Raw genomic sequence first — 19,911 nt, forward strand, 5'->3', positions numbered from 1 at the left:
AGATATGGAGATAGGGTAGACATACAGATAGAGATATGGAGATAGGGTAGATATACAGATAGAGATATGGAGATAGGGTAGATATACAGATAGCGATATGGAGATAGGGAAGATATACGGATGGAGATAGGGTAGATATACAGATAGAGATATGGAGATAGGGTAGATATACAGATAGAGATATGGAGATAGGGTAGATATACAGATAGCGATATGGAGATAGGGAAGATATAAAGATGGAGATAGGGTAGATATACAGAAAGAGATATGGAGATAGGGTGGATATGCAGATAGAGATATGGCGATAAGGTAGATATACTGATAGAGATATGGAGATAGGGTAGATATACAGAAAGAAATATGGAGACAGGGTAGATATACAGATAGAGATATGGAGATAGGGTAGATATACAGATAGAGATATGGAGATAGGGTAGATATACAGATGGAGATATGATGATAGGTTTGATATTCAGATGGAGATATGAAGATAGGGTGGATATACAGATAGAGATATGGAGATAGGGTAGATATACAGATAGAGATATGGAGATAGGGTAGATATTCAGATGGAGATATGGCGATAGGGTAGATATACAGATAGAGATATGGAGATAGGTAGATATTCAGATGGAGATAGGGTAGATATACAGAGAGATATGGAGATAGGGTAGATATACAGATAGAGATATGGAGATAGGGTAGATTTTCAGATGGAGATAGGGTAGAAATTCAGATGGAGATAGGGTAGATATACAGAGAGATATGGAGATAGGGTAGATATACAGATAGAGATATGGAGATAGGGTAGATTTTCAGATGGAGATAGGGTAGATATACAGAGAGATATGGAGATAGAGTAGATATACAGATACAGATATGGAGATAGGGTAGATATACAGATAGAGATATGGAGATAGGGTAGATATACAGATAGAGATATGGAGATAGGGTAGATTATACTGATAGAGATATGGAGATAGGGTAGATATACAGATAGAGATATGGAGATAGGGATGATATACAGATGGAGATAGGATAGATATACAGATAGAGATATGGAGATAGGGAAGATATACAGATAGAGATATGGAATTAGGGAAGATATACAGATGGAGATAGGATAGATATACAGATAGAGATATGGAGATAGGGAAGATATACAGATAGAGATATGGAGATAGAGTAGATATACAGATAGAGATATGGAGATAGGTTAGATGTACAGATAGAGATATGGAGATAGGGTAGATATACAGAAAGAGATATGGAGATAGGGTAGATATACAGATAGAGATATGGAGATAGAGGAGATATACAGATAGAGATATGGAGATAGGGTAGATATACAGAAAGAGATATGGAGATAGAGTAGATATACAGATAGAGATATGGAGATAGAGGAGATATACAGATAGAGATATGGAGATAGGGTAGATATACAGAAAGAGATATGGAGATAGGGTAGATATACAGATAGAGATATGGAGATAGAGGAGATATACAGATAGAGATATGGAGATAGGGTAGATATACAGAAAGAGATATGGAGATACAGTAGATATACAGATAGAGATATGGAGATAGAGGAGATATACAGATAGAGATATGGAGATAGGGAAGATATACAGATGGAGATAGGATAGATATACAGATAGAGATATGGAGATAGGGTAGATATACAGAAAGAGATATGGAGATAGGGAAGATATACAGATAGAGATAGGGAGATAGAGTAGATATACAGATAGAGATATGGAGATAGGGTAGATATACAGAAAGAGATATGGAGATAGGGTAGATATACAGATAGAGATATGGAGATAGAGGAGATATACAGATAGAGATATGGAGATAGGGTAGATATACAGAAAGAGATATGGAGATAGGGTAGATATACAGATAGAGATATGGAGATAGAGTAGATATACAGATAGAGATATGGAGATAGGGTAGATACACAGATAGAGATATGGAGATAGGGTAGATATACAGATAGAGATATGGTGATAAGATAGATATACAGATAGAGATATGGAGATAGAGTAGATATACAGATAGAGATATGGAGATAGGGTAGATATACAGATAGAGATATGGAGATAGGGTAGATACACAGATAGAGATATGGAGATAGGGTAGATATACAGATAGAGATATGGAGATAGAGTAGATATACAGATAGAGATATGGAGATAGTATAGATATACAGATGGAGATATGGAGATAGTGTAGATATACAGAAAGAGATATGGAGATAGAGTAGATATACAGATAGAGATATGGAGATAGAGTAGATATACAGATAGAGATATGGAGATAGTGTAGATATACAGAAAGAGATATGGAGATAGAGTAGATATACAGATAGAGATATGGAGATAGGGTAGATATACAGATAGCGATATGGAGATAGGGTAGATACACAGATAGAGATATGGAGATAGGGTAGATATATAGAGATATGGAGATAGGGTAGATATACAGATAGCGATATGGAGATAGGGTAGATATACAGATAGAGATATGGAGATAGGGTAGATATACAGATAGAGATATGGAGATAGGGTAGATATACAGATAGAGATATGGAGATAGGGTAGATATACAGATAGAGATATGGTGATAAGATAGATATACAGATAGAGATATGGAGATAGGGTAGATATACAGATAGAGATATGGAGATAGGGTAGATATACAGATAGCGATATGGAGATAGGGTAGATATACAGATAGAGATATGGAGATAGGGTAGATATACAGATAAAGATATGGAGATAGAGTAGATATACAGAAAGAGATATGGAGATAGGGCAGATATACAGATAGAGATATGGAGATAGGGAAGTTATACAGATAGAGATATGGAGATAGGGTAGATATACAGATAGAGATATGGAGATAGGGTAGATATTCATATGGAGATATGGAGATAGGGTAGATACACAAATAGACATTTAGATATGGGAGATAGATCGAGGTATAGGTATCAGTTGAGCTAGAGGTAGATTGTCACACTCATCTGAGTGTCGATTGTGAGAGGCAATTTGTGAAAGAGAGGGAGTAACGGAATGGGCAATGGGCATTAAGGTAAAGATTGAGATACTGTTCACCACGGTCCCAACCCTTCACAAAGTACAAGGCTTTTGTGAAGAAGTGAAACTCACCCCGTTAACGAATACGCGGGGAAAGAGTCTCATTCGGGTCAGTTCCACTTGTCTTGAGGCACCCCAAATGCGTCCTACCGTACACCCCCTCTATCCTCGGCCCTAGTGACCTCAGTACTGGTGACGGGGGTGGCGTGGGGACCTGTCTGCCCAGTGTAAACCATGCCTGGTCGAGCCTGCATTGAATTCTCAATTCCAGCCCACATCCCCCATTTGATACTCATCTGCGTCTTGAATACGGAAGCAGCGGAGTTGGGGGGGGGGGGTGTCTTCTCGAAACATATAAGATGATGAAGGGAATGGACAGGATAGATGGGGGCAGGTTGTTTCCACTGGCGGGTGAAAGCAGAACTCGGGGGCATAGCCTCAAAATAAGGGGAAGTAGATTTAGGACTGAGTTTAGGAGGAACTTCTTCACCCAAAGGGTTGTGAATCTATGGAATTCCTTGCCCAGTGAAGCAGTAGAGGCTCCTTCATTAAATGTTTTTAAGATAAAGATAGATAGTTTTTTGAAGAATAAAGGGATTAAGGGTTATGGTGTTCGGGCCGGAAAGTGGAGCTGAGTCCACAAAAGATCAGCCATGACCTCATTGAATGGTGGAGCAGGCTCGAGGGGCCAGATGGCCTACTCCTGCTCCTAGTTCTTATGTTCTTAAAAAACGTGACGATGACGGAATTAAGATCGACCCCCCCCGTCTTGCCAAATCTGCCTGTGCTAACAGCGGGTCGGAGCCGCGGCACCGATCTCTGGCCATTATTTACCCCAACGGCAGGGAGCAAGATCGGCCGGCCCCTTGCTTGACCATCCAATTTTGACCTGTAAGATTTTGAACAAGGGATTGGTCCGAAACTTAAGATGATCAACGAAAGATACTCACCGCAGTTTCGGAATCGGCTCCTGAAATGGGGGCCTGCCATTGAAGGTGAAAATCCGGAGGAGTTTATTCTGACTGAGGAAGATCAGACTGTTGAATTCTCTCCCCAAAGTGCAGTGGGGGGTGTTGATCACTGAACGTATTCAAGGCTGGTATTCTATTGACAAGGGAGTTGACGGCTATGGGCGTTGGGGGGGGGGGGGGTGGAATCGAGGACCCAGTACGGGACGGTTGCCATCGGAGATGCAAATCAGGCTGAGGAGCTGAGTCGGTGGCCGGATTGACACCGTAAAGTCAATTGGAAATATACCTGGGAATCTCGAATGGGTGAGGTGGGAACGAGAGAGAGAGGAATGGGGGTGGGAAGAACAAAGTGGGGGGGGTGGGGGGACGCGCACGGAGATGGTGGTGGGTGGGAATAACGTTGACTGGCGATATGGAGTTAGGACGTCTTGCGGCACAGTTGGGGTTAGCGCCCTGGACTCTAGGCCAGGAGAGCTCCGGGTTCGAGACCCGGCCCAGGATTCCATGGGCAAGGAAGGTGCCTTCGCAATGCAGTCAAACAGGTCGAATGTGTCAGCCTGCAAACCTTCCAAACACGCCAATAGCTGGCAGCAAGAGCGCGAGAGACTCCCCGTCCGCCCTGTGGAGCGGCTCCCCTCAGGCTCTGAGCCCCTGGCAACGGACGAACAACCTGGGCGCGATTCTCTAATCGCGGGACAGAGCGTCCACGACGGCGCGAAACGCACGCGGGCACGAGCGATTCTGTCGGCCACAGGGGGGCCAGCACGGGGCTGGAGCGGTTCGCGCCGCTCCAGCCTCACTTCCTGCCGCGCACTGGGGTCGGCGCGCGACCCGCGCATGCGCGGGGGCCTTACTGAACGCCCCGGCCCCGACGCAACATGGCGCCGGGCGGGGGGGGGGGGGGGGGGGGGTCAGGGGCCGGACGCGCAACAAAGTAGGCCCGGGGGGGGGGCGGGGAGAGGCCGGCCCGCCGATCGGTGGGTCCCGATCGCGGGCCAGACCCCCTCGGAGGCCCCCCCCCCCCCCCCGGGGACGGAGCCCCCCCACAGGGCGCCCCCCCCCCGACCCTTCGCGCGGAGTTCCCGCCGGCAGCGACCCGGTGTACACGGCCCCAGCGGGGACTCTGCCGTTTCCGCGCGGCCGGAGAATCGGCAGGGCAGCGCGGCGCGGTTGCAGCAATTCTCTGGGCCCGGCGCGGGGCTAGGAGAATCCCGCCCCCCGTTCCAGGAATAACTAGCTATGGAAACAGAAGCCTGACGTTGCACCATTAGGTGTGGGGAGAGAATGGAGGGAGACAGAGCTATAGAAGTGAGGATATGATGTTGGAATTGTAGCAAACACTGGTGAGGTCACAACTGGAGTACTGTGCGCAGTTCTGGTCACCACATTGCAGGAAGGACGTTATTGCTGTGGAGAGAGTGCAGAGGGGGTTTACCAGAATGTTGCGTGGGCTGGAAACGTGTGGCGGCGAGGAGAGACTGGAGAGGTTGGGGTTGTTTTCCTCGGAACGAAGGAGGCTGAGGGGGCGACTTAATTGAGGTACAACATTCTGAGGGGGAAGAGATAGAGCGGAGGACCGGAGAAAATTGTTCCCCCTTATAGAATCATAGAAGTTTACAGCATGGAAACAGGCCCTTCGGCCCAACCAGTCCATGCCGCCCAGTTTTTACCATTACGCTAGTCCCAGTTGCCCGCACTTGGCCCATAACCCTCTATACCCATCTTACCCATGTAACTATCTAAATGTTTTTTAAAAGACACAATTGTACCCGCCTCTACTACTACCTCTGGCAGCCCATTCCAGACACTCACTACCCTCTGAGTGAAGAAATTGCCCCTCTGGGCCCTTCTGAATCTCTCCCCTCTCACCTTAAACCTATGCCCTCTAGTTTTAGACTCCCCTACCTTTGGGAAAAGATGTTGACTTTCTACCTTATCTATGCCCCTCATTATTTTATAGACCTCTATAAGATCACCCCTAAGCCTCCTACGCTCCAGGGAAAAAAGTCCCAGTCTATCCAGCCTCTCCTTATAACTCAAACCATCAAGTCCCGGTAACATCCTAGTAAATCTTTTCTGCACTCTTTCTAGTTTAATAATATCCTTTCTATAATAGGGTGACCAGAACTGCACACAGTATTCCAAGTGTGGCCGTACCAATGTCTTGTACAACTTCAACAAGACGTCCCAACTCCTGTGTTCAATGTTCTGACCAATGAAACCAAGCATGCCGAATGCCTTCTTCACCACCCTGTCCACCTGCGACTCCACCTTCAAGGAGCTATGAACCTGTACTCCTAGATCTCTTTGTTCTATAACTCTCCCCAACGCCATACCATTAACTGAGTAGGTCCTGGCCTGATTCGATCTGCCAAAATGCATCACCTCACTTGGCGGAGAATTGTACAACCAGGGAACATGGGTTCAGGATAAGGGCGAGAAGGTGTAGAGGGGACATGAGGGAGAACGTTTTAACGCAGAGGGTAGTGGGAGTCGGGTTGGCGGTGGAGGCAGAGAGCCGAAACCCTGTTTAAAAAGTACCTGGGTCATCACTTTGAATACTGTAAGACACAGGGCTATGGGGGCAGGAACTAGAGTAAAGAACAAAGAACAATACAGCACAGGAACAGGCCCTTCGGCCCTCCAAGCCTGTACCGGCCATGGTACCACCCTGAGCCAAAAACCCTCAGCACTTCCTTGTGCCTTTTCCCTCAATCGTTCTACAGTGCAACTTTGCTAAGGTTGTACATAGAGTCAAGTCAACTCGGCACTTGGCTTTACACGCCAGTGTAAGGGCCTCCAAGATGCGTTTAGAGATACCAACACATTCCTTCGCAAACAGAGGCAGGATTCGAGACTGGCACAGGCGGAATTGTTGACACAGCTAGGAATGTCACTTTGATTAGAGTCAGAGGTGAAATAGGCGAGCAACAACAGTTGTCTCAATTGAAATACACAAGTAGAGCATTGAGATAGCTGCAGACAGAGATACAGAGGCAAGATTTACACATTGTTTAATATACAGAGGCAGATAGGTATCAAGGTGGGCACACAGAGATGAGGATGCAGAAACAGGTCAACGTTCAGTCAGGAGGAGCTAGAGAGCAGATAGACATGGAGGTAGACATGGAGATGAAGATTGGAATAGAGACTCATGATCATAGTTCAGTTACAAGCATAGGTGGAGATACAGAGAGACGCCAAAAAGGAGGAAGAAGCCATTTTAATTACAGAGTTCAACAGATAAAGGCAGATAGAGATCAAAGTTCTGCTGGAAGGAACCAGATGTGTCAAGGCGGGAATAGGATTAGAAAATGCTGGAAGAACTTAGGTCTGGTAGTATCTGGGAGGGAGAGAGAGAGAGAGAGAGAGAGAGAGAGGCAGAGTTAGCGTTTCGAGTGCAATCTGACGAGGTCGAAGGTGAAAGAGGGAAGGAGACCTTTGGGCAAACGCTGAGAGGAACACCTGGCTGGCTGACCTCCAGAAGAGACGAGCGGAGCAACAAGGAGCGGGGTCATTCGGCCCTTCGAGCCCGCTCCGCCTTTCAATTAGATCGTGGCTGGCCTGGTTGTAAATTCAAATCTGCCTCCCCCCTCTCCCGCCACTGGTAACCTATCACCGCCCCACAGCCCGCCTGCTCCCCTCCTCTTCCGGACCGAGAATCTCTCCACCGCTGCGAAAAAGGATTTTACCTCCGCTGCCACAGGCGAATGTGAGTTGTAGAGACACTACCCTCTCATCTCCTCACAACGTGCACAGGGGTTAGCACTGCTACCTCACAGCTCCAGGGACCGGTCAATTCCGGCCTTGGGTGACTGTCGGCGTGGGTTTCCTCCGGGTGCTCCTGTTTCCTCCCACAGTCCAAAGAAGTACAGGTTAGGTGGATTGGCCGTGCTAAATTGTCCCTTAGCGTCCAAAGATGTACAGGTTAGGTGGATTGGCCGTGCTAAATTGTCCCTTAGTGTCCAAAGATGTACAGGTTAGGTGGATTGGCCGTGTTAAATTGTCCCTTAGCGTCCAAAGATGTACAGGTTAGGTAGATTGGCCGTGTTAAATTGTCCCTTAGTGTCCAAAGATGTACAGGTTAGGTGGATTGGCCGTGTTAAATTGTCCCTTAGTGCCCAAAGATGTGCAGGTTAGGTGGATTGGCCGTGTTAAATCGTCCCTTAGTGTCCAAAGAAGTACAGGTTAGGTGGATTGGCCGTGCTAAATTGTCCCTTAGCGTCCAAAGATGTACAGGTTAGGTGGATTGGCCGTGCTAAATTGTCCCTTAGTGTCCAAAGATGTACAGGTTAGGTGGATTGGCCGTGTTAAATTGTCCCTTAGCGTCCAAAGATGTACAGGTTAGGTAGATTGGCCGTGTTAAATTGTCCCTTAGTGTCCAAAGATGTACAGGTTAGGTGGATTGGCCGTGTTAAATTGTCCCTTAGTGCCCAAAGATGTGCAGGTTAGGTGGATTGGCCGTGTTAAATTGTCCCTTAGCGTCCAAAGATGTACAGGTTAGGTGGATTGGCCGGGTTAAATTGTCCCTTAGTGCCCAAAGATGTGCAGGTTAGGTAGATTGGCCGCGCTAAATTGTCCCTTAGTGTCCAAAGATGTACAGGTTAGGTGGATGGCCGTGTTAAATTGTCCCTTAGCGTCCAAAGATGGACAGGTTAGGTGGATTGGCCGTGTTAAATTGTCCCTTAGCGTCCAAAGATGTACAGGTTAGGTGGATTGGCCGTGCTAAATTGTCCCTTAGTGTCCAAAGATGTACAGGTTAGGTGGATTGGCCGTGTTAAATTGTCCCTTAGCGTCCAAAGATGTACAGGTTAGGTAGATTGGCCGTGTTAAATTGTCCCTTAGTGTCCAAAGATGTACAGGTTAGGTGGATTGGCCGTGTTAAATTGTCCCTTAGTGCCCAAAGATGTGCAGGTTAGGTGGATTGGCCGTGTTAAATTGTCCCTTAGCGTCCAAAGATGTACAGGTTAGGTGGATTGGCCGTGCTAAATTGTCCCTTAGTGTCCAAAGATGTACAGGTTAGGTGGATTGGCCATGCTAAATTGTCCCTTTGTGTCCAAAGATGTACAGGTTAGGTGGATTGGCCGTGTTAAATTGTCCCTTAGTGTCCAAAGATGTACAGGTTAGGTGGATTGGCCGTGTTAAATTGTACCTTAGTGTCCAAAGATGTACAGGTTAGGTGGATTGGCCATGCTAAATTGTCCCTTTGTGTCCAAAGATGTACAGGTTAGGTGGATTGGCCGTGTTAAATTGTCCCTTAGTGTCCAAAGATGTACAGGTTAGGTGGATTGGCCGTGTTAAATTGCCCGTGTGTCCAAAGATGTACAGGTTAGGTGGATTGGCCGTGTTAAATTGTCCCTTAGTGTCCAAACATGTACAGGTTAGGTGGATTGGCCGTGTTAAATTGTCCCTTAGTGTCCAAAGATGTACAGGTTAGGTGGATTGGCCGTGTTAAATTGTCCCTTAGTGTCCAAAGATGTGCAGGTTAGGTGGATTGGCCGTGTTAAATTGCCCCTTAGTGTCCAAAGATGTGCAGGTTAGGTGGATTGGCCGTGTTAAATTGTCCCTTAGCGTCCAAAGATGTACACGGTTAGGTGGATTGGCCGTGTTAAATTGTCCCTTAGTGTCCAAAGGTGTACAGGTTAGGTGGATTGGCCGTGCTAAATTGTCCCTTAGTGTCCAAAGATGTGCAGGTTAGGTGGATTGGCCGTGTTAAATTGTCCCTTAGTGTCCAAAGATGTACAGGTTAGGTGGATTGGCCGTGTTAAATTGTCCCTTTGTGTCCAAAGATATGCAGGTTAGGTGGATTGGCCGTGTTAAATTGTCCCTTAGTGACCAAAGATGTACAGGTTAGGTGGATTGGCCGTGTTAAATTGTCCCTTAGTGTGCAAAGATGGGGTGACGGGTTTGCAGGGGATATGGCGGAGAGGTGGGCCTGGGTAGGGTGCTCTTTTGGAGGGTTGGTGCAGGCTCGATGGGCCGAATTGCCTCCCTCGGCAGTGTAGGGATTTTGTGATTCCATGATTCTATGTCCAATCCACTTAACGAGCACGTCTTTCGGGACTTGTGGGAGGAAACCGGAGCACCCGGAGGAAACCCACGCAGACACGGGGGAGAACGTGCAGACTCTGCGCAGGCAGTGACCCGGCGGGGAATCGAACCGGGGATCCTGGAGCGGTGATGCAGCAGTGCTAGCCACTGTGCCGCCGGGCCACCCCAAGCTGAGAGTCAACCGCATGGCGTTGGGTGTGCTGGAACTGCGTGGGGGACAGGCCTGTCGGTGAGGGGGACAGAGTCCCCCCCCTCCAACCCTCAGCCTGATGGCTTTTGAACAAGAATCGGCGATGGTTCCGCGGGCAGGCTTGCTTTCGATCCCTGCATTCCGAGGCCGTTTGGCCGTCATCCCTCCCTCATCCCTCCCCCTCCACCTCGACCTCGCGATGATTGATCGTCGGAGCCGATCCCGGCATCCTCGGGGGACACGAGACCCCCCCTGCCGATATTCCGAGGCGCTGCTCCCGCCTCGCGGCAGGTGAGGCGAAGGTCTGGGCGCGGAGCACGTACCCCCCCCCCCCCCCCACCCCCCTCAGGCACCGAGGAGCGTTCCCGCCGCAGGGCACCAGGGCCCCGATCGCCCTCCCGCTCGCTCCGCTGTCTTCCTCCCCCCGAACCCGACGAGGCGAAGAACGAAGAGGCGAAGGCGGCCCCCGGATTCGAAGCATTCACGGTTTTCCACGCTGGCAGAAGGTCCTGACATCGCAGCCCCGGGGTGCGGGGTGCGGGGGGGGGGGGGGTGTTGGACGGGGCGAAGGGGTTAGTGGATCGGGGAGTGGGGGGTAGGGGGGGGAGGAGAGGGGGGAAGTTTACATTATCCAAGCGGCTGGAGGGCGGATTGCGGCCACCCACGCTGTGGCTCTTGCCGCCGTCTGTGTGCGCCGTGTTCAGTAAGGACTGAATCGGTTGTACCCTCCACGGTACAGGCCAGCCTGCAATCAGAGAAAGGAACGCCGTGTTAGCAATCGTGGCGGCGAGGTGGAGGCAAACAAGATCACGGCAATGTACACACATGTCCGAAGGGGGCAGGCGGGCCGGGTTGTGGGCAAGCTGCTCGCGAGGAACCGGCAATCCAAAAACACAACCAAACGTATTGACAAAAATTATGAGGGGCATAGACAGAGTGGACAGTCAGAGGCTTTTCCCCGGGGCAGAGGGGTCAATTACTAGGGGGCATAGGTTTAAGGTGAGAGGGGCAAGGTTTAAAGGAGATGTACGAGGCAAGTTTTTTACGCAGAGGGTAGCGGGTGCCTGGAACTCGCTACCGGAGGAGGTGGTGGAAGCAGGGACGATAGGGACATTTAAGGGGCATCTTGACAAATATATGAATAGGATGGGAATAGAGGGACCCAGGAAGTGGGTTGTAGTTTAGTCGGGCAGCATGGTCAGCACGGGCTTGGAGGGCCGAAGGGCCTGTTCCTGTGCTGTACTTGTCTTTGGTCTTTGTTGGGACGTTGTCCCAGGTTTGGCGTTAATCTCGGGTTCGGCTGCGGCTGGAGCGCCCACTGACTCCCGGTCCCCCACATTCCAGAGGAGCGGTGACTTCCGGAACCAGGAGGGTAGCAAGGATGGGGGATGTTTTATAGGGAAGGCAATGGCGTAGGGCGAAGGAAGCTGAACCTGGAGCCCAGGCTAACTCGCGGCGGATCAAATCCCAGCACAACTAGGTTCTCTGTACAACGGCTGGGGGAATGTAGGTTCAATTAACAAATCTGGCCTTGTTTGCGTGTCTCAATCAGGGTTGTCGCAGAGAGGGTCCAGTAAAGAAAGAGTGGGTCAGGGTGTGGTCACAGTCCCATCGTCATGTAACAAGGCACAAGTCCCTCAGCCACTATCGAGATGGGCGGAGCTGGGGAAAGATCTCGAACAGGAGTGTACATTAACGGGGTCAGTATAGAGATGGACGGAGCTGGGTAATGATCTAGAACAGGAGTGTACATTAACGGGGTCAGTATAGAGATGGACGGAGCTGGGTAATGATCTAGAACAGGAGTGTACATTAACAGGGTCAGTATAGAGATGGACGGAGCTGGGTAATGATCTCGAACAGGAGTGTACATTAACGGGGTCAGTATAGAGATGGACGGAGCTGGGTAATGATCTAGAACAGGAGTGTACATTAACGGGGTCAGTATAGAGATGGACGGAGCTGGGTAATGATCTAGAACAGGAGTGTACATTAACAGGGTCAGTGTAGAGATGGACGGAGCTGGGTAATGATCTAGAACAGGAGTGTACATTAACGGGGTCAGTATAGAGATGGACGGAGCTGGGTAATGATCTAGAACAGGAGTGTACATTAACAGGGTCAGTGTAGAGATGGACGGAGCTGGGTAATGATCTAGAACAGGAGTGTACATTAACATGGTCAGTATAGAGATGGACGGAGCTGGGTAATGATCTAGAACAGGAGTGTACATTAACACGGTCAGTATAGAGATGGACGGAGCTCGGTAATGATCTAGAACAGTAGTGTACATTAACGGGGTCAGTATAGAGATGGACGGAGCTGGGTAATGATCTAGAACAGGAGTGTACATTAACGGGGTCAGTATAGAGATGGACGGAGCTGGGTAATGATCTAGAACAGGAGTGTACATTAACGGGGTCAGTATAGAGATGGACGGAGCTGGGTAATGATCTAGAACAGGAGTGTACATTAACAGGGTCAGTATAGAGATGGACGAAGCTGGGTAATGATCTAGAACAGGAGTGTACATTAACAGGGTCAGTATAGAGATGGACGGAGCTGGGTAATGATCTAGAACAGGAGTGTACATTAACGGGGTCAGTATAGAGATGGACGGAGCTGGGTAATGATCTAGAACAGGAGTGTACATTAACAGGGTCAGTATAGAGATGGACGAAGCTGGGTAATGATCTAGAACAGGAGTGTACATTAACAGGGTCAGTATAGAGATGGACGGAGCTGGGTAATGATCTAGAACAGGAGTGTACATTAACGGGGTCAGTATAGAGATGGACGAAGCTGGGTAATGATCTAGAACAGGAGTGTACATTAACAGGGTCAGTATAGAGATGGACGGAGCTGGGTAATGATCTAGAACAGGAGTGTACATTAACAGGGTCAGTGTAGAGATGGACGAAGCTGGGTAATGATCTAGAACAGGAGTGTACATTAATAGGGTCAGTATAGAGATGGACGGAGCTGGGTAATGATCTAGAACAGGAGTGTACATTAACAGGGTCAGTATAGAGATGGACGGAGCTCGGTAATGATCTAGAACAGGAGTGTACATTAACAGGGTCAGTGTAGAGATGGACGGAGCTGGGTAATGATCTAGAACAGGAGTGTACATTAACGGGGTCAGTATAGAGATGGACGGAGCCGGGTAATGATCTAGAACAGGAGTGTACATTACCAGGGTCAGTATAGAGATGGGCGGAGCTGGGTAATGATCTAGAACAGGAGTGTACATTACCAGGGTCAGTATAGAGATGGACGGAGCTGGGTAATGATCTAGAACAGGAGTGTACATTAACAGGGTCCATATAGAGATGGGCGGAGCTGGGTAATGATCTAGAACAGGAGTGTACATTACCAGGGTCAGTCTAGAGATGGAAAGAGCTGGGTAATGATCTAGAACAGGAGTGTACATTACCAGGGTCAGTATAGAGATGGACGGAGCTGGGTAATGATCTCGAACAGGAGTGTACATTACCAGGGTCAGTATAGAGATGGACGGAGCTGGGTAATGATCTAGAACAGGAGTGTACATTAACGGGGTCAGTATCGAGATGGACGGAGCTGGGTAATGATCTCGAACAGGAGTGTACATTACCAGGGTCAGTATAGAGATGGACGGAGCTGGGTAATGATCTAGAACAGGAGTGTACATTACCAGGGTCAGTATAGAGATGGGCGGAGCTGGGTAATGATCTAGAACAGGAGTGTACATTACCAGGGTCAGTATAGAGATGGGCAGAGCTGGGTAATGATCTAGAATAGGAGTGTACATTACCAGGGTCAGTATAGAGATGGAAGGAGCTGGGTAATGATCTAGAACAGGAGTGTACATTACCAGGGTCAGTATAGAGATGGACGGAGCTGGGTAATGATCTAGAACAGGAGTGTACATTAACGGGGGCAGTATAGAGTTGAACGGAGCTGGGTAATGATCTAGAACAGGAGTGTACATTAACATGGTCAGTATAGAGATGGACGGAGCTGGGTAATGATCTAGAACAGGAGTGTACATTAACAGGGTCAGTATAGAGATGGACGGAGCTCGGTAATGATCTAGAACAGGAGTGTACATTAACGGGGTCAGTATAGAGATGGAAGGAGCTGGGTAATGATCTAGAACAGGAGTGTACATTACCAGGGTCAGTATAGAGATGGACGGAGCTGGGTAATGATCTAGAACAGGAGTGTACATTAACATGGTCAGTATAGAAATGGACGGAGCTGGGTAATGATCTAGAACAGGAGTGTACATTAACACGGTCAGTATAGAGATGGACGGAGCTCGGTAATGATCTAGAACAGTAGTGTACATTAACGGGGTCAGTATAGAGATGGACGGAGCTGGGTAATGATCTAGAACAGGAGTGTACATTAACGGGGTCAGTATAGAGATGGACGGAGCTGGGTAATGATCTAGAACAGGAGTGTACATTAACAGGGTCAGTATAGAGATGGACGAAGCTGGGTAATGATCTAGAACAGGAGTGTACATTAACAGGGTCAGTATAGAGATGGACGGAGCTGGGTAATGATCTAGAACAGGAGTGTACATTAACGGGGTCAGTATAGAGATGGACGGAGCTGGGTAATGATCTAGAACAGGAGTGTACATTAACAGGGTCAGTATAGAGATGGACGAAGCTGGGTAATGATCTAGAACAGGAGTGTACATTAACAGGGTCAGTATAGAGATGGACGGAGCTGGGTAATGATCTAGAACAGGAGTGTACATTAACGGGGTCAGTATAGAGATGGACGAAGCTGGGTAATGATCTAGAACAGGAGTGTACATTAACAGGGTCAGTATAGAGATGGACGGAGCTGGGTAATGATCTAGAACAGGAGTGTACATTAACAGGGTCAGTGTAGAGATGGACGAAGCTGGGTAATGATCTAGAACAGGAGTGTACATTAATAGGGTCAGTATAGAGATGGACGGAGCTGGGTAATGATCTAGAACAGGAGTGTACATTAACGGGGTCAGTATAGAGATGGACGGAGCTGGGTAATGATCTAGAACAGGAGTGTACATTAACAGGGTCAGTATAGAGATGGACGGAGCTCGGTAATGATCTAGAACAGGAGTGTACATTAACAGGGTCAGTGTAGAGATGGACGGAGCTGGGTAATGATCTAGAACAGGAGTGTACATTAACGGGGTCAGTATAGAGATGGACGGAGCCGGGTAATGATCTAGAACAGGAGTGTACATTAACAGGGTCAGTATAGAGATGGACGGAGCTGGGTAATGATCTAGAACAGGAGTGTACATTACCAGGGTCAGTATAGAGATGGGCGGAGCTGGGTAATGATCTAGAACAGGAGTGTACATTACCAGGGTCAGTATAGAGATGGACGGAGCTGGGTAATGATCTAGAACAGGAGTGTACATTAACAGGGTCCATATAGAGATGGGCGGAGCTGGGTAATGATCTAGAACAGGAGTGTACATTACCAGGGTCAGTCTAGAGATGGAAGGAGCTGGGTAATGATCTCGAACAGGAGTGTACATTACCAGGGTCAGTATAGAGATGGACGGAGCTGGGTAATGATCTAGAACAGGAGTGTACATTACCAGGGTCAGTATAGAGATGGGCGGAGCTGGGTAATGATCTAGAACAGGAGTGTACATTACCAGGGTCAGTATAGAGATGGGCAGAGCTGGGTAATGATCTAGAATAGGAGTGTACATTACCAGGGTCAGTATAGAGATGGAAGGAGCTGGGTAATGATCTAGAACAGGAGTGTACATTACCAGGGTCAGTATAGAGATGGACGGAGCTGGGTAATGATCTAGAACAGGAGTGTACATTAACGGGGTCAGTATAGAGATGGACGGAGCTGGGTAATGATCTAGAACAGGAGTGTACATTAACACGGTCAGTATAGAGATGGACGGAGCTGGGTAATGATCTAGAACAAGAGTGTACATTAACACGGTCAGTATAGAGATGGACGGAGCTGGGTAATGATCTAGAACAGGAGTGTACATTAACAGGGTCAGTATAGAGATGGACGGAGCTGGGTAATGATCTAGAACAGGAGTGTACATTAACAGGGTCAGTATAGAGATGGACGGAGCTGGGTAATGATCTAGAACAGGAGTGTACATTAACGGGGTCCGTATAGAGATGGACGGAGCTGGGTAATGATCTAGAACAGGAGTGTACATTAACAGGGTCAGTATAGAGATGGACGGAGCTGGGTAATGATCTAGAACAGGAGTGTACATTAACAGGGTCAGTATAGAGATGGACGGAGCTGGGTAATGATCTAGAACAGGAGTGTACATTAACGGGGTCAGTATGGAGATGGACGAAGCTGGGTAATGATCTAGAACAGGAGTGTACATTAACGGGGTCAGTATAGAGATGGACGGAGCTGGGTAATGATCTAGAACAGGAGTGTACATTAACGGGGTCAGTATGGAGATGGACAGAGCTGGGTAATGATCTAGAACAGGCGTGTACATTAACAGGGTCAGTCTAGAGATGGACGGAGCTGGGTAATGATCTAGAACAGGAGTGTACATTAACAGGGTCAGTATGGAGATGGGCGGAGCTGGGTAATGATCTAGAACAGGATTCTGCAATGTTTTATTTAAAATTGTTCCAATTAAGGGGCCCTTTAGCGTGGCCAATCCACCTGCCCTGCACATAGTACATAGAACATAGAGTGCAGAAGGAGGGCATTCGGCCCATCGAGTCTGCGCCGACCCACTCAAGCCCTCACTTCCACCCTATCCCCGTAATCCATTAACCCCACCTAACCTGTTTGGACACTAAGAGCAATTTAGCACGGCCAATCCACCTAACCTGCACATCTTTGGACTGTGGGAGGAAACCGGAGCACCCGGAGGAAACCCACGCACACACGGGGAGGACGTGGAGACTCCGCACAGACAGTGACCCAGGGCCAGGATCGAAGGTCTCTTCAATGTTGACCATGAGAAATATGTGCAATCGGGTTGACTAAAGGAAGGGGATTTGCTCCCCTTCTCAGTGTGCTGATCAGAAATTGGAGCAGAGCGTCCCTCAAACCTCAGTGTGTCTACAGTGCAGTTTAAGATTCACTTTTTTATTCAGTAGAGCGCATATTCGCACACACTATAATCTAATAATCTTTTTATTAGTGTCACAAGTAGGCTTACATTAACACGAATTAAACTACTGTGAAAAAAGCACCCAGCATTAACACACACACACTCACATACACACACGTGCACACTCACTCACACTCTCTCAGGCAGACACACTCACTCTCAAACACTCTCATACACACACTCTCGCTCACTCACTCACACACTCACTCTCAAACACACTCGCTCTCAAACACTCTCATACACACACTTTCACACACTCTCACTCACTCACTCACACACTCACTCTCAAACACACATGCATTCACTTTCTCACACACACGCTCACATTCACACTCACTCACACACTCGCACACACTCGCACACTCACTCTCACTCACTCTCGCACACTCTCGCACTCGCACGCCCGCACTCCCTCTGGCACACACTTTCACTCACAAACACACACATTCACTCTCACACTTTCACATTCACTCTCACTTTCACACACACACTTTCACACACACTCTCACAGACTTGCACACGCACACACACTCGCAAACTTTTACACACACTCACTCACACGCTCACACTCACTCACAAACACACACACATTCACTCTCACACTTTCACACACACTCGCACACATTCACACACACTCGCAAACTTTCACACAGACTTGCACACCCACACATTCACACTCACACTTTCACACGCTCGCACTCACAAACTTTCACACACACTTGCACACTCACTCACACGCTTTCACTCACAAACACGCACATTCACTCACACACACAGTCACTCACTCTCTCTCACACACACCGCTGATGTCCGACAACTTTATATTCATCTGTATCTCTGTGCCTCAGCTTAAGAAATGAAACCGCGATGTGCGCTCCCAAACCCGAATGAGTGTTTGGAACATTATGTTGTGACATCACCACACAGAGTACGTCAGCAATCGAGCAAACACGTGACTCCAGACCTTTCTGAGCAACATCCTGGGAGTTACCCAGAAACTGAACTGGACCCCGCTGTATAAACACTGTACGTCCCAGGGCAGGCCAGAGGCTGGGAATCCTGCGGAGAGTAACTCACCTCCTGACCCCCCCCAAAGCCTGTCCACCATCGACAAGGACACGAGTCCGGAGTGCGATGGGAGACTCTCCACTCGCCTGGATGAGCGCGGCTCCCAGCAACACTCGAGAAGCTCGACACCATCCGGGACAAAGCAGCCCCGCTTGATTGCTCCCCCTTCCACAACGTTCACTCCCTCCCCCCCCCCCCCCGACGCACAGAGGCAGCCGTGTGTCCCATCCACAAGCTGAACTGCAGCAACTCACCGAGGCTCCTCAGGCAGCACCTTCCCAACCCACGGCCGCGACCATCTAGAAGGACAAGGGCAGCAGATACCTGGGAACCCCACCCCCTGGAGGGTCCCCTCCGAGCCCCTCCCCACCCCGACTGGGAAAGATATCGGCCGTTCCTTCACTGTCGCCGGGGCAACATCCTGGAACTCCCTCCCTAACAGCACAGTGGGTGTACCTACACCACAGGGACAGCAGCGGCTCAAGAAGGCGGCTCACCCCCACCTCCTGAAGGGGCAACCAGGGATGGGCGATAAATGCTGGGCCGAGCCAGCAATGGACACATCCAATGAAAGCATAAAGAGGCAACAAGGTTTTGGAGCGAAGGAGATCTGATTGGGAGAGGTAGAGGAGAATGGTGGGGAAAGGTTGGTCCCATTGGCCATTGGTAGAAAGGGCTGGAGGCTGCGGCTGTCAGTGGGGAGCACTTGGGACACAGGTTGATGGTTCTGGGAAGCGATACAAGGTCATGGTCACAGCGTTTCACAGCACAGAAAGAATCCTTCTTCCCCTCATGTCTGCTCTGGCTAGGACAGCACGGTGGCACAGTGGTTAGCACTGTTTCTTCACAGCGCCAGGGTCCCGGGTTCAAATCCCGGCTTGGGTCACTGCCTGCGCGGAGTCTGCACGTTCTCCCCGTGTGTGCGTGGGTTTCCTCCGGGTGCTCCGGTTTCCTCCCACAGTCCAAAGATGTACAGGTTAGGTGGATTGGCCGTGTTAAATTGTCCCTTAGTGTCCAAAGATGTCCAGGTTAGGTGGATTGGCCGTGTTAAATTGTCCCTTAGTGTCCAAAGATGTACAGGTCAGGTGGATTGGCCGTGTTAAATTGTCCCTTAGTGTCCAAAGATGTACAGGTTAGGTGGATTGGCCGTGTTAAATTGTCCCTTAGTGTCCAAAGATGTACAGGTTAGGGCGATTGGCCGTGTTAAACTGTCCCTTAGTGTCCAAAGATGTACAGGTTAGGGGGATTGGCCGTGTTAAATTGTCCCTTAGTGCCCAAAGATGTGCAGGTCAGGTGGATTGGCCGTGTTAAATTGTCCCTTAGTGTCCAAAGATGTGCAGATTAGGTGGATTGGCCGTGTTAAATTGTCCCTTAGTGTCCAAAGATGTACAGGTTAGGTGGATTGGCCGT

At 48.7% G+C, this 19,911-nt stretch overlaps 1 protein-coding gene across 4 annotated transcripts in view; it reads right to left on the reverse strand.

Moving 5' to 3' along the window:
• Nucleotides 1-7,066: 7,066 nt before the first annotated feature.
• The window catches only part of LOC140399586 (RNA binding protein fox-1 homolog 1-like), a 161,311-nt gene continuing 148,466 nt past the window's right edge, over nt 7,067-19,911 (reverse strand). For 3 of the 4 annotated variants that reach the window (XM_072489119.1, XM_072489122.1, XM_072489121.1), the window contains 2 exons: nt 10,937-11,055; nt 7,067-7,412 (listed from right to left, as the gene is read on the reverse strand). In XM_072489119.1, the coding sequence (XP_072345220.1) occupies nt 11,011-11,055 (45 nt within the window). In that variant the 3' untranslated portion in view covers nt 7,067-7,412; nt 10,937-11,010. The remainder of the gene's footprint in view (nt 7,413-10,936; nt 11,056-19,911) is intronic. The other variant, XM_072489120.1, reaches the window with a different exon arrangement.

Source organism: Scyliorhinus torazame, chromosome 23 (genome assembly GCF_047496885.1).
Source record: "Scyliorhinus torazame isolate Kashiwa2021f chromosome 23, sScyTor2.1, whole genome shotgun sequence".
Lineage (NCBI taxonomy): Eukaryota > Metazoa > Chordata > Chondrichthyes > Carcharhiniformes > Scyliorhinidae > Scyliorhinus > Scyliorhinus torazame.